At 62.2% G+C, this 22,809-nt stretch overlaps 1 protein-coding gene across 1 annotated transcript; it reads right to left on the bottom strand.

Moving 5' to 3' along the window:
• Positions 1-8,939: 8,939 nt before the first annotated feature.
• LOC136153063 (uncharacterized) lies at positions 8,940-10,435 on the bottom strand. The gene is made up of 2 exons (XM_065914705.1): positions 9,538-10,435; positions 8,940-9,496 (listed from the first exon to the last, which is right to left on the bottom strand). The coding sequence occupies exons 1-2, from the start codon at positions 10,433-10,435 to the stop codon at positions 8,940-8,942; spliced, it is 1,455 nt and encodes a 484-aa protein (XP_065770777.1).
• Positions 10,436-22,809: the final 12,374 nt, after the last annotated feature.

The raw sequence follows: 22,809 nt of genomic DNA on the forward strand, positions 1-22,809 counted from the left end.
AAATACATTTAAAAAATAAAATGGGCAAAGGACTCGAAGAGACATTTCTCTAGGAAGGATGTATGAATAGCCAAGAAGCACAGGAAAAATTGCTGAGCATTGCTAATTGTCAGGGAAACAAAAACAATGGGAAGATACAACCTCACACCCATTCCGTGCAGTTCAGTTCAGTCGCTCAGTCGTGTCCGACTCTTTGCGACCCCATGGACTGCAGCACGCCAGGCCTCCCGGTCCATCACCAGCTCCCGGAGCTTCAGCAAACTCATGTCCATCGAGTCGGTGATGCCATCCAACCATCTCATCCTCTGTCATCCCCTTCTCCTCCTGCCTTCAATCTTTCCAGCATCAGGGTCTTTTCAAATGAGTCAGTTCTTCGCATCAGGTGGCCAAAGTATTGGAGCTTCAGCTTCAGCCTCAGTCCTTCCAGTGAATATTCAGGACTGATTTCCTTTAGGATGGACTGGTTGGATCTCCTTGCAGTCCAAGGGACTCTCAAGAGTCTTCTCCAACCACAGTTCTAAAACACCTGGGCCCTGCCCACCAGCAAATCCTGGAAGGACCCACCTTGTGGGAGGGAAGAAGGCTGTATCTTCCAGTTCAAATTCATGCTATTTTTTTGTTTTGATTGCAGGCACAGCCTGTGGGATCTTAGTTCCCTGACCAGGGGTGGAACACCAGCCCTTGGCAGTGAAAACTCGGAGTCTTAACCACTGGGCCAGCAGGGAATTCCCTCAAATTCAAGGTCTTAATTGTAATCAATACCCAGAAAAACAGCTGGGTGCTGGCCACAGTACCGTCCACCATAATGAAAGCCACAGAGGGGACCAGGCAGACCCAGGGGCTGTCAGGCTCTGCCTGCAGGTGGCCCCAGGTTATCCATCGACTGCTCTGCCAATGAACAGGCCCGTGACCGCAACCCTCCTGAGTGAGCGGACAGGGGCAGCCCCTGAACAGCATAAATCACGTCCTTTCCGCCACCAGGTCTGGGCGGGGTCCGTCCCAGAGGACCAGCATCCGCGTGCCCTAAATCCCGATGCTGGTGACTGATGCCCCTGCTTCCCACACGCCGGCTCCACCATCTGCTTACAGGGAGACATAAACTTGGAATAAGCGTGTCCCGCTGATTTTAACTGGGCTAATTTATAGCTCACAAGCGGAGGAGCGGGCGCCGCGGCGAGTTCTCCAGCCACGGGGGAGCCTGCAGCCCGGCCCCGCGTGTATGATCGCGCCCGATAAGGTCGGCGCAGATGACGGCGTGGCCGGCAGCCCCCCAAAAGCACCCGGGAGAAGAGCACAGCGCCGCCGCGGGGGGATTTATTCCTGAGTTAAACACTCCCAGCCCCAACGGAAGCCTATTCATTTTCACAATCAGCTTTCTTCCCCGTTGTAAACAGGCTCTTTCTAAAACTTGTGCATGATTTTAATTACAGATAAGTTTCTCTTTAAAGGCCGGGCATTCACGCCCGGGCTGGCGCGCTGAACCCACTACATCTCCATGTTCCCGGTGTCCAGCTGGTGAACCGGCTAGGGGGGCCACTGACCCGACTGGCACGCAGGTGGCCGCCGGGTTCTGGGTGTCCCTGGGCCCGGGGGCGCGATGAGGAAGCCACAGGGGACCATGGAAGGCAGACCCTCCAGCACCTGAGCTCGTGCCGGGGTGGGGCGAGCAGCTGGGCTGCTGCTGCCTGAGGGGGAGGTGGCCTCAGGCCCCGCGTGCGCCCATCTGGACACAGTGCAGGGGGCTGGCTGTCAGTCCAGCACTGGAGCCAGTTCTGGGCCACCTCTTCCGAGAAGCCTCCCAGACCCGGCCTTCCGCAGCCCCTCCTGGGGGTCACCACTGCCTGTCCCCCGCCCAGCAGGTCCATCACCCCCCCGTGGGGTCTCTGCTCCCCCACGGAGAGCGCTGAGGGCCCCACACGGAGCCCAGGGCGAGGCGCACAGAGAGGCACAGAGGAAGGTGTTTGGCAAAGACAAGCTTGTTCTCAGTGCTGGCGACCACGCCTGACGTGCTGACGGCCCGGGGCCTCTCGGAGCCTCCACCAGGGAGCACTGCCCGCGGTCAGGGGCCTCGGCCGAGCCCAGGAACACGTGGTGCGAGCTTGTGGGGTGCTCCGGTGTGTCGGCGGGGCGAGGGGTGGTCCCAGCAAGACAGAAACGCTACTCACCCCCACAGCACAGAGGGGAGAGCCAGGCCGGAGCCAGGGCGTGTGATGCCTGTGCACACGTGTGCACATATGAGTGTGCAGCGTGCACACGTGTGCACGGAGCCTGACCTCACCCTAGACTGCCCACAAGCCTGGCTAGCTTTGCCATGGGTTGTGGGCAACTTGAGTTTGAAGGAAAGCCATTTTATTGATAGAAAAAGATGACAACCAAAGCTGAGCTGCAGACTCAGCCCTCAGATCTCAGCCCGAGGGGTCCTGATGCCAGAGCCCCCCTACACACACACACACGAGGGCCTGGTGGAGCAGCCGCGGCCACGATTTTTCAGCCATAAATGACACCGGCAAGTCCTCACCCTGTGTTACTGCGGCTTCGCCCGTAATAACTTTAAATCCCATTATGATCACCTCACTTTACAACATGCTCTGGCCCCGGGATCAATATATCAAGAGAGCCGATTGCCGGTTACGATCCGGCCAAGACGGCTGGAGCCCGCCTGGGCAGCCCCAGACGGAGGCCATCAGGGCCCCGACCAGCCCGCCTGCGCCGGGGCAGAACCAGGAGTGGGGGTGGGGCTCCACAGGAGACACACGGGGTCTGCTGAGGCCATGCACAGGGGTCGGCACAGAACGCGGCCCTGCCCTGCCTGATCCTCCTGCTTCCCAAGCTCGTGGGTCCCTTGGGAAGGGGAGGCCAGCGCTGGCCTCCGCCCCAGGGCGAAGCACCTCCACGTGGCCAGACCCTCCCTCAAGGGCCCCCGGGTGCTCCACGGTGAAGGCCCCCACAGGCCGGGCTCTCAGAGTCCCCGGGGGCTGAGAGCCTGGCAAGGCAGCCAAATTGAGGCAACCAAGAGACGATTCAACCCAGTCAATCCTGAAGGAAATCAACCCTGAGTATTCACTGGCAGGACTGATGTTGAAGCTTTGGCCCCCTGAGGTGAAGAGCAGACTCTTTGGGAAAGACCCTGATGCTGGGAAAGATTGAAGGCGGGAGGAGAAGGGGATGACAGAGGATGGGATGGTTGGATGGCATCACCGACTGAGTGGACACGAGTTTGAGTAATATCAGGGAGATAGTGAAGGACGGGGAGGCCTGGCGGGCTGCAGTCCTTTGGGTTGCAAAGAGTCCGGACACGACTTAGCAAGTGAACGATAGGAGACAACTCAGCCTTCGCTAGAAACACTACGAAATTGACAGTCCTCTCCCACCGGCCTCGTGGGTGGACAGAGACGTGAGGACACAGGCCCCTTTCTTACAAAGCTCAACAGCCTCTTGCCACACGATCCAGCAATGACGTCCCTCCATGCTTCCCCAGGGGAAGTGGAAACATGTCCCTGCAGAAACCTGCCCACAGGTGTGTATAGCAGCTCTGTTCTCAGTTGCCTGAGACTGGAACCAGCCAAGCCATCCTTCAGAAGGTGAGTGGATAAGTAAACTGTGGTCCATCCAGACAGTGGAACGTCACTCAGCCAAGAGAAAGGAGCTGACAGGGCATGAGAGACGTGGAGGAACCTTCAGTGTGTATGACAGTGAAAGAAGCCAGTCCAGAAAGCCTGCACGCTGCGATCCGAGCCTGTGACATCTGGAAAAACCCGTGGAGATGGCACAAGAGCAGCGGTTGCCAGGGGCGGAGGGCGAGAGGGACAGGCCCCCCGCGGAGTCCCAGGGCCGTGGGCCTGCTCTGAGTGACGCTGTCCTGGAGGACACTCATCGCTGTGTGTCTGTCCAGGCCCCCAGAAGGCACGGCATCGGTCCTGAGCCTGGGGGAGGCCGTGGCTATGGCAGGTGAGGATGTGTCGATGGAGGTTCATCAGGTGTGACATGTTTACATCAGGGGTGCCGATGGCGGGGGGAGGCCGTGGCTATGGCAGGTGAAGATCAAGACCAAAGTTCCCTCTGGGGCGTGTTGATGGCAGGGAAGCTTGGGGGGCTGTCGGCGGGGATGGGAATTTCTGCACATCTGCTTGATGTTCTGTGAACCCAAAACTGTTCTAAAAAGCATTGATTTAAAAACACAGGTGAACAAATGCTATGAGTGGGCGATTTTCTCCCGTTTCGGAGGCCTGCCCTCATCCGTGGATGGAGACAGGAGCCGGGGTCCCTCAGGCACAGCTGACACCCCGACAGCCCAGCCTGTGGGGGGCCCACCGCACCCCGCAGACGGTGTCTCCAAGCGGCGTCAGTCCAGCAGAGCAGGCCCAGCAGCGCTGTGATCTCCTGGAGCAGGGAACCCGGCCTGGCCCTGTGGGGAGGGGGTGAACAGCCAAGGCCCCAAAAGCAGAAGGAGGGGGCACTCTCACCCCAAATACCCAGGACCTCAGACCCCTGCTGCAGCCACTGCCGTGTACGGGCGGCATGTGAGGACCACTATGAAAGGCACAGGCCTGCACACACACGCACACACCCGGGGCTCGCGTTTGCCTGCCTGTATGTGCCCAGGCCCCGTAGACACGGCCCCACGCAGGCCCACACCTGCCTGGCATGCAAAACCAGCCCAGCTCAGGAGAGCGCAGGTGGGCCGTGGGTTCCTGTGTGCCCAGGAGCTGCGGCCGCGCCAGGGGGCACCGCATCCCTCCCTCCTGCCCTGCCAGTCCCCAGGCTGGGGGCCGGCCTCCGGGTCAGCCCCAGGGGCGCAGCATGTCTCAGCGGCCAGCCCCAGGGGCGCAGCATATCTCAGCGGCCAGCCCCAGAGCCGCCCCGGGTGGCTGTGGTCAGGGCCACGAGGGCCTGCCCCAGACTCTCAGATTTGGGGCCAGCCTCCGACCCCAGTCTCTGATGACTGCTCCCTGACTCCCTGGGGTTTATCTGGGGTCCAAAGTCTTGGCGAGGCCCAGAGCAGGCCCGGCCCGGGAAGGACTGTTGTTTTTGGGCCCAGAGGTGTGGTGAGTGGCCTGTCACTCCAGGCTGGTGGGCGACCGCCCCAGCCTTGCTTCCCTGACACACAGGGGCAGCCCGGGGCCATGGGAGGCAGAATCTGAATGGACCGCGGAGCCTGAGCGGTTCCGTACACCGCTCTGCCCCCGGGGAGGCCCCTGTATGCTGGGACCGCTGAGGCGGGGGGTGGGGGCGTCACCTATCCCCGCAGAGGCAGTGGAGGGGCAGCGATGGGCCAGCATGGAGGTACTGAGATACCCCAAGGGCCAGGAGCCTGGGGTGCGGCGGGGAGTCCAGAACAGAGCAGAGGGGCCGACCTGCGTGGCCAGGCGCCCAGGCCCTGGGGGGGAGCCGCTAGACCCAGGGCCCTCTGCTGCGGGCAGGGGGGCCCAGAGCCGGGGGTGGGCTGGGGGGCCGGCCCCTCCCTCTCTCCCTGCCCGCCCGTCTTCAGTGATTTGGAAGTGTAGAAAATGGGATTATCCAGGAACAGATGTGCACAAAAGGGGTGAAATGGAAAGTGTTACTGCGGGCCAGCCTTTGATTACCTCTGACTGCAGCGCTGTCCCAGCCCGGTGGGGACTCGGCCCCAGCCAGAGCCCTGCCGAGGCGCCTCATTGAAATTGAATTGATACTTTGTGAACTTCATTTGCGAATAATGTGATCTGACAGGGACAAATGTGACGGGGAATTGTTTTCAAACCTGCTCCAAATGAAACTTATTACTGGGTAAGTGCAGACGCCTTTGTCTGGCCGCCCCCTTCCCTGGGCCGGGCCCTGAATATGCATCAGCCTGGCGGTAATTGAATTGATGACGGGGCGGGGAGGGGGGTGGCGGGCGGTGCCCTCCCCAGGCCGCAGGTCGGCAGGCCCGGCGCCCACCCTGCCCGCAAGCCCGCTGGTGGCCCCGCGGCCTCGTCAGGCCTCCACGTCTTACATATTAATTTCCCCTCTCCGAGCGAAGCTCAAACCCAGTTAGCGGGATTGATGAAGGCGGCGAAAGGAGAGGACGCACGCTGATTCCACCTTTTCAGCTTCGATTAGCTCGGCCCGGAGTTATCCCCGTCAGAGCTCCATTACACGGCGGGCGGCCCGCGAGGCTGGAGGCTTCCTGGCCATTATGCCCCCGCGCCCGCCCCATCACAGGCCCAGAGGAGGCATCGCTAGTGCCCGCCTGGTAGGGGTGGGGGGTCTTCTCTGCCGTCCTCGGGCGGCCCTGGGGTCCAGCCCTGACCCGGGGAGGAACGCTCACACGCTGGCCCCACACAGGCCGACACGCTCCCCGTTTAGCCGTCTAACCACCCCCCAATGGGAGGGACATGGGCCTTGTCAGATCAGGAGATGAGTCCCTGGAGCCAGCCCACAACCCCGAGTGTCCACCTCCTCCTCCCAGCACGAGGCGCCTTCACAGGACGCAGGCTGGGAGCCTGTCCTTAGCGCCACACCTGACAGTGATGGGGACCAGGAGCCACCCCGGGTCCCCGACAGGCCTGTGTGCCCGCCGCCGAGGACACCCATGCCAAACGCCCCACCCCTAGGCCCAGGAGGAGGCCATAAGGCCCATGCCCACAGCCCCAGCTGATCCGGGGCCTTTCCGAGGGTCTCCCCCTATAGCCGCCCTGGGCCCCTCTGTTCCCCAAGTTCCCACGCTGTGGGGGCCGAAGCCCTGGACCCCGGGCAGCCCGGTGCAGCCACGCTCCAGCCTGTGGGCCCGGGCCTGGGCACACAGCCCCGCTCCATCTCCCGGAGGATCTGAAGGCAGAGCGGTGCAGCCTGCATTCCACCCCTGCCCCTCTCCTCTGGGAGAAGGTCCGATTACAGTCCGGCCGGCCTGACCCAAGGGGGAGCAGGCCACAGGAGGGGCGCCCCTTCGGTGCAGGGCAGCCCCACCCAAGGCCACAGCCTGGGTCTCCCCGCCAAGTGCTCTGAGACCCGCCCCTCCCACCCTGTGAGTCCGAGGGGCCCAGACTCTCCTCAGCAACCCCCAAGGGACGCCGGACGGCCCCCACCTCCTCTCCCCTCCTTCCTCTCGTCAACCCCAGCCCAGGGGACTCACTGTCCTCATCTGCGTTCTTAATTCAAGTGAAATTCGCATAACCTGAAGCTAGGCATCTTAAGCTGTACATTCAGTCGCACCGTGTCCCCGATGTTGTGCACCATCACCACCATCTACTTCCGCATCCGGCACCCCAAAAAACCCCACCCCGTCAGCACCCACCCCAGTCACCCCCAACCAACCTGCTTCTGTCCCCACGGGTTGACAGTCATACCTGGGTGGCCCCTCTGTCTGGCTCCTCCGCTTGGCGTGCGGTCCTGCAGGTCCAGCCCAAGGTTGCAGGCTGCGCCGCCGTCCGCTTACCGGCTGGTGAACACCTGAGCTGCTCCCACTCCTCGGCCCCCGGGAAGCGCGACGCAGTCAGGCGCTGCTCCGAGCCCCCAGCCTGCGTGGCGGCTGCACCCCAGAACCATTCCCACAAAGACAGGCTGCCCGGCCCCCCGGCCGTCTCCTGTGTGGGATGAAGAAGGGGACCCGGCGGGTATGGGGACTGGGCAGCTCCCTGGCCCTCCTCAGGGGGCGTGCGCGCTGCCGCTCAGCCGTGTCCAACTCTGCGGCCCCGTGACTGCAGCCCGCCAGGCTCCTCTGTCCATGGGGTTCTCCAGGCAAGAACACCAGAGTGAACCGCCGTTTCCTCCTCCAGGGGGTCTTCTCTACCCAGGGACTGAGACTGCGGCTCAGGTATACCTACACTGGCAGGCGGGTTCTTTACCACTAGCGCCACCTGAGAAGCCCTCCTCGGTGGGCACCCAGCAAAATTACCGACAGTCCTACCCCACCCCCACAACCCCAGGGCCAGCCAGTAGCAGAGGGCACCCCTGTGGCGCCAGCTGACCACTGCCCCTGGGTCAGTGGGGTCTGGCACAACCTGCGCCCTCTTTCCTGGCCGACCCCAGACGCCCTGGTTCCTAGCGCCCCAGGGTGACCCTCCGGCCTGCCCCAAGCACAAGGAGCTCTCTCCACCAGGACCCTTTCCATGGTGTGGACTTCTTTGACTCTTAAATGTGGGAACCAATGATTTACGAAATGGCCGAGTTAAGAGAGTTTTCTCGTGGTGTCTGAGCTGGAACTTGACAATCTGAGCTCAGCCCTGGGGGGGACGGTGGAGGCCCCGCCGCGGGGAGGAGGCCGTGGACAGCTAGCTTTCCCGGGTCCAGCACGTGCCCTCTGACTGCCCAGTGCAGCTGGGCTCGGTCTCTCTAGCCAGCAAGAGGACACAGTGACAATGGCCGTAAAAATCGACTTCTGTTTGTTACATGCAGTCCAGCCTGAGCTGTAAATTTATCCTGGGCTCTTGAGCAGGCATGACTTACAGAATCCCCGATGCCAGTGGTCATCAGCACGGGGGCAGGCCGGGAGGGCTGGAGGGGAGGCCGGGCACTCAATGAGGGGGCAGGAAGGTGACCAGTCAGCCCTGCTTCCCAGGGCTACCTGGTTGTCCGGGGGCAGAATTTTCCATGAAACTCATGGCAGCTTATTTGACAAAAGCCCGCCCCCCACCCCACAAGATGGGTGTGAGTTGGCCCCTCAGTTCCACCATGGTCAGCAAACCCCACTGGGTCTGGAGCGATGCCGCTGGTGGGAGCTGAGCAGGAAAGAACCGCTGCCCAGGAAGAGGGTGAGTGGTGGGAGAAGCCAACGTGGAGGGCGCACCGGTCAGACGCTGGCAGGATGGAGATTCAGGTCTCTAGGGGTCTCAGAGGTGGTCCCTGGGCCTCACCTGGGCTTTGATGACAGGCAGAACTTGCCCAGCTTTGGGCTGTAGAGAGGAAGGGAGCTGTCAGGCCTGGTAAAGAGCAGGGACAGGGGGGAACCAGGGCTAACCTCATCCTCTCTCCCCTGACTGCCCTCAGCCAGCACCACCACCCCCCGACTGAATCATCGTGATGGTGTCCTCCTCACTGCTCTCCTCACTGCCCTCCTCACTGTCCTCACTGTCCTCCTCACCGTCCTCCTCACTGTCCTCCTCACTGTCCTCACTGTCCTCCTCACCATCCTCCTCACCATCCTCCTCACTATCCTCACTGCTCTCCTCACTGCCCTCCTCACTGCCCTCCTCACTGTCCTCCTCACCGTTCTCCTCACTGTCCTCACCATCCTCTTCACCATCCTCCTCACTGTCCTTACCATCCTCCTCACTGTCCTTGCTGTCTTCACTGTCCTCCTCACTGTCCTCCTCACCGTCCTCCTCACAGCCCTCACCGTCCTCCTCACTGTCCTCCTCACTGCCTTCACTGTCCTCCTCACTGTCCTCCTCACCGTCCTCCTCACTGTCCTCACCACCCTCCTCACCGTCCTCCTCACCATCCTCCTCACTGTCCTCACCACCCTCCTCACTGTCCTCCTCACTGCCTTCACCGTCCTCCTCACTGTCCTCACCACCCTCCTCACCGTCCTCCTCCCATCCTCCTCACAGCCCTCACCGTCCTCCTCACTGTCCTGCTCACTGCCTTCACTGTCCTCCTCATTGTCCTCCTCACCGTCCTCCTCACTGTCCTCACCACCCTCCTCACCGTCCTCCTCACCATCCTCCTCACTGCCCTCACCGTCCTCCTCACCGTCCTCCTCACCATCCTCCTCACTGCCCTCACCGTCCTCCTCACCGTCCTCCTCACTGTCCTCCTCACTGCCTTCACTGTCCTCCTCACTGTCCTCCTCACCATCCTCCTCACTGTCCTCACCACCCTCCTCACTGTTCTCCTCACCGTCCTCCTCACCATCCTCCTCACTGTCCTCACCATCCTCCTCACCGTCCTCCTCACTGTCCTCCTCACTGTCCTCCTCACTGTCCTCACTGTCCTCCTCACCGTCCTCCTCACCATCCTCCTCACTGTCCTCCTCACTGTCCTCCTCACTGTCCTCCTCACTGTCCTCACTGTCCTTACCATCCTCCTCACCGTCCTCCTCATCGTCCTTGTCACTGTCCTCCTCACTGCCCTCACCGTCCTCCTCACTGTCCTCCTCACTGTCCTCACTGCCCTCACTGTCCTCCTCACCGTCCTCCTCACCATCCTCCTCACTGTCCTCCTCACTGCCCTCACTGCCCTCACTGTCCTCCTCACTGCCCTCACCGTCCTCCTCACTGCCCTCACCGTCCTCCTCACTGTCCTCCTCACCATCCTCCTCACTGTCCTCACCGTCCTCCTCACCGTCCTCCTTACTGTCCTCCTCACTGCCCTCACTGTCCTCCTCACCGTCCTCCTCACCGTCCTCCTCACCATCCTCCTCACCGTCCTCCTCACCGTCCTTGTCACTGTCCTCCTCACTGCCCTCACTGTCCTCCTCACTGTCCTCACTGTTTTCACCGTTCTCCTCACTGTCCTCCTCACCTGTCCACTTCCTCATCTGTTTCCTCTATAAGGCGCCCCCGCCCACATCCAGATTGCAACAGCCTGCATGAGTTTTCCAGATGGGCGCTCAGGCCCATCCTGTCCCCACTCTCCCTGGATGAGGCTCAGGCCCTGCGAAGTTCTTGCGCACTGACTACTCACCCCACCCCATCCCAACACCACCTGGTCTGTGATTTCTCAGGCTGGCTCACCTCTGCTTATCTTCTCTCTCTCGGCTGCTTTCTTTCAACTCGCAAAATTCAGCTCTTAATACCCAGATTTTGTGTAATTTCCTTTATAATAAATGGATAGATGAGTAGATGAATGGATGGGTGGATGGGTAAATAGATGGGTGGGTGGATGGATGGATGGATGGATGGGTGAATGGATGGATGGATGGATAGGTGAATGGGTGGGTGGATGGGTGGATGGGTGGATAGGTGGTGGATGGATGGGTGGGTGAATGCATAGGTGGGTGGATGGCTGGCTGGCTGGATGGGTGGATGGACGGATGGATGGTTGGATGGATGGATGGATGGATGGATGGATGGATGGATGGATGGGTGGATGGGTGGGTGGACGGGTGGACGGGTGGACGGGTGGACGGATGGACGGATGATTGGATGGATGGATGGATGGATGGATGGATGGATGGATGGATGGGTGGATGGGTGGGTGGACGGGTGGACGGGTGGACGGATGGATGGATGGATGGATGGTTGGATGGATGGATGGATGGATGGACGGATGGGTGGATGGGTGGGTGGATGGATGGATGGGTGGGTGAGTGGGTGGTTGGATGGATGGGTGGATGGATGGATGGATGGATGGATGGATGGATGGATGGATGGATGGATGGGTGGGTAGACGGGTGGATGGGTCGGTGGGTGGATGGGTGGATAGATGAATGGGTGGATGGATGAGTGGATGGGTGGATGGGTGGATAGGTGGTGGATGGATGGGTGGGTGGATGGATAGGTGGGTGGATGGATGGGTGGGTGAATGCATAGGTGGGTGGATGGCTGGCTGGCTGGATGGGTGGGTGGGTGGATGGATGGGTGGATGAGTGGGTGGGTGGATGGATGGGTGGATGGATGGATGGATGGGTGGGTGGGTGGGTGGGTGGATGGCTGAATGGGTGGGTGGGTGGATGGGTGGATGGACGGATGGGTGGGCGGGTGATTGGGTGGATGGGTGGGTGGGTGGGTGGGTGGATGGATGGATGGATGGATGGATGGATGGATGGGTGGGGGGGTGGGTGGGTGGATGGATGGATGGATGGGTGGGTGGGTGGGTGGTTGGGTGGATGGATGGAAGGGTGGGTGGATGGAAGGATGGGTGGATGGATAGGTGGGTGGATGGATGGATGGGGGGATGGATGGGTGGGTGGGTGGATGGCTGAATGGGTGGGTGGGTGGATGGACGGATGGGTGGGCGGGTGATTGGGTGGATGGATGGAAGGATGGGTGGATGGATAGGTGGGTGGATGGATGGATGGGGGGATGGATGGGTGGGTGGGTGGGTGGGTGGATGGCTGAATGGGTGGGTGGGTGGATGGACGGATGGGTGGGCGGGTGATTGGGTGGATGGGTGGGTGGATGGATGGGTGGGTGGGTGGGTGGGTGGATGGATGGGTGGATGGGATGGATGGGTGGGTGGGGGGATGGACAGCCCTGGGGAGCTCTCACTTCTTGAGTGAGCTCTTCTCCAGAGTGAGCAGTCCCGCCCCTCTCTTCTCGCTTGGCAGCTTGGAGCCCAGTCTCGCTCTGCCCACCCTCCTCCAGCTGCCCCAGGACACCCCTGTCCTTGGAGGCCAAACCACAGCTCTGGGGCCTGAGCAAAGTGTCCCGACAGCAGCTGGCTGTGAGCGCCCCTCTCCCATCCGAGCCAGAGCGTGCTGAAGTGGCCACCCTCCCTCCCCTGGTGACACCTGGCCGGAGGCTGCCCCTCATGGCAGAGGGGTCTGTCTCCAAACCACTGCCCCTCAGACACTGTGCAGACCCTACCCACCTGCCGGGCTGGGCTCAGTCAGTACCACCCCAGCCCCAGGCCCACGCAGAATGGGGCCATTTTTCCCCCTGCCTCCGCTCTCCTGAGAGGAAGACGGCAGGAAGGAAAGCCTGGAGGTGACCTGGCTCCCCCAGCACAGCCCCCAGCTGGCCGCCCGCTCCAGCCCCAGCTGTCCTGGAACACGATTCCTTCTTGTTCGGACTCTGAGAAGTGGGAGGAGAGGGCGCGGGCCTGGGCGATGGGGTGGGGTGCACAAGGGACCCCAGGTTCACCACGCCTTCCCTGGGGCTACACAGCCTGCCCCGCCAGGAGCACGGGGCCAGCAGCCGCCCGCCCCAGCCGCCTGGGCCTTGCACCAACGGGGTGGCTGGGGGCTGCGGCCTCACTATGCGGGGTTATGCCCAGTAAGGTCTGGGTCTTAGCTCTAGGTCTGCCCCCAGCCCTGGGGCTGCTTCCCCGCTGGGCACCGAGGCCCTGCACCTCTGCTCGTGGTTGTGAGAATTCTGTCTGACCTGGAGGCAGCAATCTTACCTCCATCCCCTGGGCTGGCCCTGCCAAGGGTGTATGGAGGGAACAGCGGGGCCTCAAGCCCAGAGCGGCCCCTCCAGGCAGACAGAGGGATTGCCACACCCCAGGCCTTCCGCCAAGGTCAACCCCACATTTTGGATCAAGTTGTTTCCCCAAACAACCACACCTGCCCCAGGCGATTCGTTCCCCGTGCTCCCTGGCAGCCTTGGGGTCCTTCCTGGTGGCTCTGACGGTAAAGAATCCGCCTGCAACGCGGGAGACCTGGGTTCCATCCCTGGGTGGGGAAGACTCCCTGCAGAAGAGAGTAACTACCCACTCCAGTGTTCTTGCCTGGAGAATTCCGTGGGCAGAGGAGCCTGGCAGGCTGCAGTCCACTCCACGGGGTCGGAAAGAGTCAGACACGACTGAGCGACTAACACTTTCACTCGCGGTCTTAGGGGGTGCAGGCCCGGGGTTTGCGGGGAGCAGCCGGGCAGCCGCCAGAGGGTGCGCAGCCCCTGCTGGCTCTCTTCTGGAAACGCCGCGTCTGCACTCAGGACACAGAGGTGCCTCAGCCCCCTCCCCGGCCTGATGGCCCGTGACTTTCTGGTTTGTGACACAGAGCCGCGCTTCTCATCAAGAGGCTCATTCTCCAGATGACTCCAGACTTCACAGAGCGAGCCCGAGTCCTCCAGTTCTTTAACCCCACACCGAGTTTTCCCGCAACCCGTGATGTCGTAAAGAATAGCCCCGGGGTGGGGCGGGTGAAACAGATCACCAGTCCAGGTTGGATGCATGAGACGAGTGCTCAGGGCTGGTGCACTGGGATGACCCAGAGGGAAGGGATGGGGAGGGAGGTGGGAGGGGGGTTCAGGGTGGGGAACACATGTAAATCCTGTCAATGTATGGCAAAAACCACTACAAAATTGTAAAGTAATTAGCCTCCAACTAATAAAAATAATTGGGGAAAAAAATAAATAAAAACTATATATAAAAAAAAAGAATAGCTCCGGGGTGGGGCGGGATGCAAGGCGGGAGGGAGGTTCGAGAGCGAGGGGACATGTGTTACCCATGGCCGGTTCCTGCTGTGTGGTAGAAACCGTAATGACATTGTAAAGCAGTTATCCTCCAATTAAAGAAAGTAAATTAAAAAGAATAGCCCCGGGACTGGGGTGGCTCTGGGTGCTGACCCCCAGGCCCACCGGGAGCCTGGCTGGCGGAGGGGACGCAGCCCCGCGGCTCCCGGCTCTACGGTGGTGCCTGCGTGACCAGGGACGAGGGACTGGGCCTCCAGGAGACGCAGGCTCCCGGCCGCTCTGCATGACCGTAATACCCAGAGTCGGGGCTGGCATCCCCTGAGCCGGCTCTGTGCCAGGCGCCAGACTGGACACCGCAGGGGAGTTGAGTCTCCTCCTCCTCGGCTCAAGGCCGGGCACGGGGGCGCTGTGCCCGTCTTTCCGGGGCGGCTCCACGGCACCAGGTGGGCCCCTGGCCCTCGGCAGTGCTGGGGAGTTGAGGGATGGCCCGGGGGGCCTGGACACCAAGGATGCGAGCCTCCCTCTGGAACACGAGCCTGCAGAGGCTGCGATGCGCCTGACGTGTGTGCACGCCCATGTCCTTCCCCAAAGCAAACCAGAAAGCGCCTCGTGAACTGTTGGGGTGCGTGGCTCTCCTTGGATGTGCCCCAGGGAACACAGGCCCAACTGGTAACCTGTTCACACCCGTGCGGAGTCCAGCCCCAGGCTCCCAGCGGGCGCCTCCCCCCAAGTGGGTGTGGACGAGCAGGGACCCCGCGGGCTTCGAAAAGTTGCTCTTGGAGGCATTTCTGGTTTTCCATTTATAAAGCAGAGCGAGGCTATAAATCAGAAAAGTATTTATAGGGACTCAGAGCAGCAATAACAGGTTGGAGTGGCCAGTGTGTCTCTGTGACTATTCCATCTTCCACGCTAACTTAAACACGAGAGAAAAAGGCTTTCCAGCCCAGGGCCCGCCGCACGGCCGCGGAGATGGAGTGCGTTTGTAATAATTCATAGACTTCTCACTTTCATTTTTCTGCTGCCCCGGAATCACATTCCACTATTAAAATGCACTCTGACCGCTGGCCGAGCGGGCCCTCCTCGTGTTCAGATGCGTACAGGGAGGCCTGGGGGACGGGAGGATGCGGGAGTGGGCAGGGCTGGGCCGCGGTGCCCGGGGCGGGAGGAGGCGGGAGCGGGCAGGGCTGGGCCGCAGTGCCCGGGGCGGGAGGAGGCTGAGGTCCTCAGAGGCCCCGCCACCACAACCACAAGCCTCCCAGCTAGGGCTGGGGGAGGTCCTCCTGGGAGCCGCCCTGAGGACCCAGCAGTGGACCCCGACAAAACTCACTTGTACAGAAAGAGGCCCACCCGCACCAGGCGGTGGAGGGGGTGCCCGGTAGTGGGAGCAAGCATGACAGGCATGTGAGTCTGGAGGGGAAATGACCCGGGGACAAAGGAGGGGACGGCCCAGCATTTGCTGGGGAGGAGGCAGAGGCTGCTGAGGGCCTCAGGGTGGAAGCAACCCCCATCCAGGTCCCGTGCACCACCCCCCCCCCAGTGGCCGGCGCTCGGCAGGGACCCTGGAGCTGACCACCCCTGCTCTGGGCTCCGCCAGCCCTGGGTGACCTTTGTGTCTGCTCCCCCAGGGCTGGGGACATCTTAGAACCTCAGAGCCTGCCCAGGAAACGTCTGCTGAAGGAGGAAGGGGTGGATGGAGCCCACGTGGAACAGGCCACTCGAGGATCCCGATTCAGACTCCTGCGGCCGCCCACCCTGCCCACACCCCCAGCGTCCCCCAGCCCTCAGGAGGGTCCAGGCCGAGGTGGGGGGGCTGTGTCCCCAGGAAGGTCCAGGCTGAAGTGGGGGGCTCATGACCCCAGGAGGGTCCAGGCCAAGGTGGGGGCTCATGACCCCAGGAGGGTCCAGGCCAAGGTGGGGGGTCATGACCCTAGGAGGGTCCAGAAGGAGGTGGGGGCTGTGTCCCCAGGAGGGTCCAGGCTGGGGTGGGGCTCTGTCCCCAGGAGGGTCCGGGCCAAGGTGGGCATTGTATTCCCAGGAGGGTCTGGGCCGAGGGCAGGCAGCCCCCAGTTCGGGGCCTGAGGCTCACAGAGGTGAGAACGTATGCATCGAGCCGCCGTCCTCGGGAGCCCTTGCTGTCTCGTCTGGGGATGGGGGAGACCCAGCCTCAAGAGCAGGGCAGGATGTGGGGGGGGCCTGGCCCAGCACTCAGACCCCGGTGGCCGCTCCGGCCCGGGGCCAGGACCGTGGGGCGCCTGGGGGAGCCTCCCGCAGGAGTCATGAGGCACGCACGGCGCGGGACCAAGGGTCCCCTCGGAATATTGATGCCGCGCTCCACCCGGGGCGGCTCGGCTCGGAAATACAATGTTTGCTGGGTCTTTTTCATAAAGGTCTTTATGGGGTCTGGAAATTTAAACGCCGCGGAGCCTGAGTTGAATTGGAAAGCAAAAGTCTCTAAGCTTGTACATCTTAAAGGAAAAAAAATTCAATTAAGCGGGATTTTAGCTGTTTCAATAAAATTGGACTCTCCCTTTTCAAGATAAGAGCTCTCGGGCGCAGAGCACCCTCCGTGAGCCACTGGTCTCCACTTCCCCAGCGCGTAATCCTTGCTCAGGACACAATGCTACAACAGGAAATCAATGTGTAGTCGAATCAATTTGAAAATATAAAATAAACTAATATATGAGTGGAAAATTGACTTCCTATGGATTAAAAGCAGCGCAAATAGCAGAAAAATCTGGCTTTTTAGCAGGAGGCAATGGTTGAGGGGCAGGGGGCTCGGGAGGGGGCCCCCAGGAGGCTCTGCGGGAGAGGGGGCACCCGCGGCCCCAGAGACGCGGGAGCAGAGTCAGCACAGCTGTCACCACCATGGTCGGGAGAGTCTGACCTCAGGGGGCTGCCCCAAGCTGGGGCGGGGCATACGCCCAGGAAAGCCCCCACCCCCCAGGCCCACAGCATCCCGGGCTCCCCGCCGCCCCTGCAGACCACCATCCACTAACGCACCCACCACCCCCCCGGTGCCCACCCAGCCCCGAGCCATCTGCCAGCCCCTCCACGGCCGCTTCCCTACCCTGACCGGCCTCTGACCAGCCCCCACCCACCCCTCCCCTGTCCCCACCCACCCGCTCGTTCACCAGCCACGCACTGACTCACTCACCAAACCACCCACCCACCACCCACAGTCCACCACCTCACCCACCCACCCACCTACCTGCCCACTGCCCCCCCAATATCCACGCACCCTTGCATGCCCGTCCGCCCGCCCACCCACCTATCCACCCACCCACCCTCACATCACCCGCCCAAAAATCCCACCTGCTGGCCAGCCATCCATCCACTCACCCTTCAGTCATCCAGGGACCAACCACTGGCCCATCGGGCCACCTCCCACCCGGACACACACCCAACTGTCCATTCCGAGGGCCACCCTCCAGCCACCTACCTGCCCAGCAACCCACCCGGCCAGCTGGCTGCCATCACCTCACATGCCCCTCCCTTCGATCATCCGTCCGCAGATTCCACAGTGCCCGGTGCTGGACGGCTGAACAGTGGCAAGTCTGCGTCCTCGGTGCAGGCCCTGCAGCCACTGTGGGGACGGCCCACCCTCGAGCATTCCCTCCCCTCCATCCATGCGGCCAACCCTTGGTGAAGTTATGAGGATCAGATGGGAAGAGGAAATTAGCGATGATCAAAGCGACCCTCGCGAGCACTGGCCAGGCACTTCTAAGCACCTCCCGGGGCGCGGGGGGTCCGGGGCGGCAGAGCAACGGGACCAAAGACGTCCGGGCCCCCAGCAAGGGCCGACCAGCCGCCCGCCTTGGCCCAGCCCAGGGCGGGCCTGGGGGCAAAGCAGAACCCCCCCCACCCGCACACCTGCATCAGAAGCTCCAGGAGCTAGCCGGGATACAAGGAGCAAGCAGATGGACAGGCTTACTCACCCACCGGCAGCCCCGGGGGAGGCTGGCCCCCCGGGGACGCCGCCTTTTCACCCTCACCAGTCCCCGGGCAGGGCCTGGGCTCACAGCACAAGAGGTGGCCGTGTTCCCCCTCCTTCCTTCCTTCTTTCTCTCCCCATCAGCCTCTCTTCATGCAGCCTGGCCAGAGCAAGCTCCCCTCTACGGCCTCCCAAGACCGCCCCGTGGCCCCTGGCCTGGCAGCCTGTCCAGCCCTGGCACCTGCCCCCAAGATCCGACGAGGGGGCTGGGGGCTGGCAGGCTGGGTGCCGAACCAGCTGGGCAGGCTTGTTAGCGAGTTCACCATCAGGCACAAGGGGGAAAACGCTCCATTTGTAAACACTTGGTCAATATGAATTAACACCATCACGATGGATTCTGGACTAAATTGGACAATCACATTGGCTGCACCCAAGGCCCAGCAACAATAGGTAAATTAGGTCGTCATTAAATTATCATGAAGGAAAAAAATGCATAATCGGCAGCCGGGCTGGTAGAAAGATTATGGTTATTTACAAAAAACGTACTGTTTGCAAATTTGTGCAAAAATTATTTGTTCCTGGCGGAGTTTTATGGACCTATCTACACATTATCTCCGCCTGAGAGTCCCAGCCCTGCATATTAACTAATGTCCATGCTTTAATTGGAAACAGAACGGGCCAAATTGTAAATCGCTTTTCTGTCATCTGTCTCGTCTCCACGCGGGTCCTGGGAGTGGAGGAACGAGCGGGCATCCCGCTGCCGGCTGGGTGGCTGGCCCTGCAGTCCCGGGCAGCCTTCACCCCCTGGGTCACCCTGCAGGCTGGCACTGGGAGAACGGCCCTGTTTGCACCCACAAACTGGTGTGAATGGGCTCTGAGGACCCACAGAACCAAGGGAGGCTGGGAGGGTGTTTTACGAAGGACTAGGCTTCACGTTTTTTCTCCGATTGGGCTGCTGACCCCGGAGGCCTGAGACGAGGACGTTTACTCACCCCGGGACCCAGCTCTTGGTCTCCCTCCAGCAGCCCTGGCCGGCTGGGTGGGCAGAACTACTCCGGCAGCTCTGGATCCTCTGGTCTGGGGGGTGGGGGTGGCCAGAAGGGCCAAGAAGGATCTTCCCCGGGGGCCCCGAGGGCCCGGAGATGCCCATCCCCGACCCCCTACCTCCTACACCAGGCCCCACGTCCCCGCGGAGGCCACCACTGCCCCTCTCGGCCTCACTGGCACACCTGGGAGTGACCCCCGTCCGGCCCGCTAAGCTGGCCACGAACGCTCTCTCCATTAGCTGTGTTTGTCTGTTTTACTGCAACAGTGTCTGCGTGGGTTAAAACACAGGGAGTGTGGACAGACTTCACGCAAAAGCCAGGGCTTGGTCGGAGCCGGAGCCGCGGCTGTGTCTGGACGTGACCGCTGGCTCGCAGCTGCAGACCGGGCCCTGGAGCCGGTGTGGGTGTCGGGCTGTCTGTCCGGCCCTACGGCCCTGTGACTACACTCGCGCCCTGGCTGGGGTGAGGGCCCCGGGCTGGGGCAGGGACAGCAGAGGGAGGGCTCAGCGGGACACTGGGGACGTCTGACCCGAGACTCCGGGGCGCCCTGGCTGGGGAAGCAGTCCCTGCATGCCAGGCTGCCCCGGGCGCCTCTCTGCCCCAGCCCGTCACTAGAACCGGGGCTGAACTGTCCTGTCCTCCCCACCACAGCCCAGGGAGCAGCGGCCAGAGGTGTGGACGCGGTGTGCGTCCCGCCCACTCGGGGAGTCGAGACTCGTCTCCCCCACACGATGCAGCTGGAAGTGGCTCCGACTTCTCAGCCCTCCCAACCCCGCCTGCTGGCACCTGTGCAGGGAGGGGCGGGCACCCAGGGTGCCCCCTGAGGGCGGGGAGCCTGGCACGAGGCAGCGGGCGGCCCTCGGCGTCCTGGGCACTGCCGCCTCCTTTCCTCCCGCCCTCCTGAGCCTTCACCTCGTGCTGCTTGATGTCTCAGCTTCGGGTGACGGAATACCCAGGGGTGTCAGCACCCGTGGGAGCCCCTCAGAGGGCCGGGGTCTCCCGCTTGGGGCGGGGCAGGGTCCCCTTGTGCACGCACGGTGGGTGGGGCCTCCATGGGCAGCAACACCAGGTTTCTGTTGCCTGGAAGTTAACGGCAGGGATGCTGGCTGCTCGCTCTAGGCAGGCACCCTCAGGCCCTGCTCCCAGCACCCCGCCCACAGGCTCCCATTGGGGTTCAGCTGCTGAGAGGCAGCCTCAGGCTTGGGGTGGAGGGGTGTGGGGAGCAGAGCCCGGGGCTCCTGCAGGACCGGCCACACCCCTGCTTGCTGGACATTTGCCCTCCGGACTGCGGAGGTGGCTTCTGGCTGCCTCGGCCTTCCTGGCCTCCAGCACCGAGGAGCCACTTTTCCAGCCCCAGACCCTTCGTGGAAACCCGCGCCTCATCCATTCTTTCCTGAATCCTCCGTGTTCAACCTCGCAGGTCAGCACCCAGGTCCCAGGCTGAGAACTCCCACCCCTGTCTCCCTGCCTCTCCTCCCAAACCTGCCAAGGCTGCTCTAACGATCTTATTGACGGAACAAGCATTAGTTTGTTGCCATGTCTTACCGGCAGTATTTTCTGACCAGCACGTAGACCCCCGGCACGTAGGCCCCCAGTGGGTAGGGCCCCAGTGGATAGGGCCCTGGCGGAAAGGTCCCCAGCGTGTAGACCCCCGGCGTGTACACTGAATGCCCGTCCCGGCTCACCAGCACCTTGCACACGCCAGGTACTGTTCTGGGAATGCGGGAATCAGGCGAGAGCTGACCAAGCCGCCCCCACCCTGCAGGGCCGCACGCTCGGGGATGGATGCAGACACCGTGATTCACCCATGCCTCCTGGGCAAAGGTGAGCCCCGGAGAGAGCCCAGTGTGGGGAGGAGAGCGAGGGCAGGCAGCCCTGGGCACGGGGACGGCCAGGGGGAGGCCCCAAGTGGGTGCTGGGACGTACGTGGTGGGGGCGGGCGCGACCAGAGAGGGCTGAGCCCAGACCTCAGGGGCAGAGCGGCCCCGGCTCAGCCCGCACAGGACTCTCCTCCTCTCGGAGGGTAGGAGGTCGGCCCGGGCAGGCGGGGCAGCGTGGGGAGCCAAGGGCTGGGCAGTGGCTCCTGCAGCCCCAGCCGTGCACGGGAGGCTGGCCCGGGGCAGCCCTGGGGGGCAGAGTGGGTCTCAGGGTGGGTTTTCACCCAGTGGAGATACAGAGGAGCCGCTGGACGTAGCTGCCTGGAACCCAGGAAGGGACAAGAGAAATGGCCTTAGAAGGAAGGCCGTGTGTGTGTTCCTGTCCACGTGTAGGTGGGTGTCCACGTGTGTCCTCGCGTGTCCATGCATGTGTGTTTGCATGGGCATCTGAGTGTGGGACTCCATGCGTGTTCATGTCAGTATCCCCGTGTGTCCACACACGTACACGTCTGCATTCACATGTGTGTCCCTGTGGTCTCCTGTGGGGTTCCAGGTATCTGGGTGACCTATCCGCTATCGCCCACTGTGTGTGCCCATGTGTATCTGCATCCGTTTGTGTGCATGTGGGTCTGGGGGCCAGCAGGGTGTGGAGGCTGGGGTCAGGATCCCAGGAGGAGCCAGCCTGAGCCGGGTGGAGCCCTGAGCGTCCCCCACCCCCAGGGGGCACCTTGTCAGGCCAGGGTAGGGCCACTGGAGCCGCCCTCAGAGCGCAGACTGGAGGGACTGGACTGAAGTCAGGGGTGACCCGGGCCCTCCCACCACCACGGCCACTGGGCTGCAGGCGCCCCAGGGCCGGGCTCTGGGCTGAGCAGGGCTGGGGGCCGAGCTGCCGGCGGACGAGGACGGAAGTGAGCCCGGCCCAGCCGCCTCTGCCAACGTGAGGCAGTGTCGATTCTGCGTGACTGACTCATTGATCGCCTCGCCGGGGTTAATTAATTAATTAGGGGCGGCCGCGGAGGACGGTGGGCTGGGCCAGGATGGATCCCAGCACCGGGAGCTTTATCAGTACATAAAACGAGTGTTTAAAACCCACACGGCCACGAGTACGCTGTTGAGGCTTTTCATTAAACAAACCTATAAAATTACTTGCCTCATTATGTATTTTTGTGACTTCCTCTGCCTTCCGAGCTCCCGCCCCACCTGCCTCCTGCAACCCGCTCTAAGTGCCTATTTGAAATCAATTTCTCTAATAATGGACTTAATGAGCTCATCAATTAGGGCTGCCATAACCGAATGTAGCCGTGCTCCGCGGTTATCAGTTAAACTCTGGAACTAATTTCCATGCTTCATCTATCACGAGGGCGCCCACGACATTTGGCTGCTGCTCCGGGACGATAGGGAGACCCCCGGCCCTTCCCACCCGGCCACGAGGGGCGGTGCCGGAGAGGACAATGAGGACGGAGTGCCCGCCTGGCCGGAGCGGCTGGGGCTCGAGGCGCGGCCGGCCGGGTAATTAGCGGTAATGGATGACACGCTCGGCCCAGATAAGACGGTCGTTCCACATGGAAAATCCCATTACGCCTTCTTGCCTCTTCTTGCGCCCCCCACAGAGCTACCCGGATTCCCCCTTTAAGTAACACCTCACGTCTCCCCAGATCCCAGCTGCCTGCAGGCCTGGCCCCTCAGAAAACCCAGTCTGCTCAGCTGGGGCAGGGTCCAGCTCTGTGAGAGCACCCAGGGGCCCAGAGAAGCCTGGAAGAAGGCAGGGAACCCAGAGAGAAGGTTCCAGAAGCTGGACCTCCTAGGACCTCCTAGAAGAGAGCCCTGGGGACACAGCTGTAACTGGCTGAGGCGAGGTGAGCCCCTGGGTCCAGCTGCCCGGGGCCAGGGCCTGGAGCTGACACGGTGGGTGGAGGGGGAGACAGGGCGGAGAGGGGGCAGCTGGCCAGGGAGGCCACCCGTGAGTGGGCAGGTGGGTGAAC

This window comes from Muntiacus reevesi, chromosome 22 (assembly GCF_963930625.1).
Source record: "Muntiacus reevesi chromosome 22, mMunRee1.1, whole genome shotgun sequence".
NCBI lineage: Eukaryota > Metazoa > Chordata > Mammalia > Artiodactyla > Cervidae > Muntiacus > Muntiacus reevesi.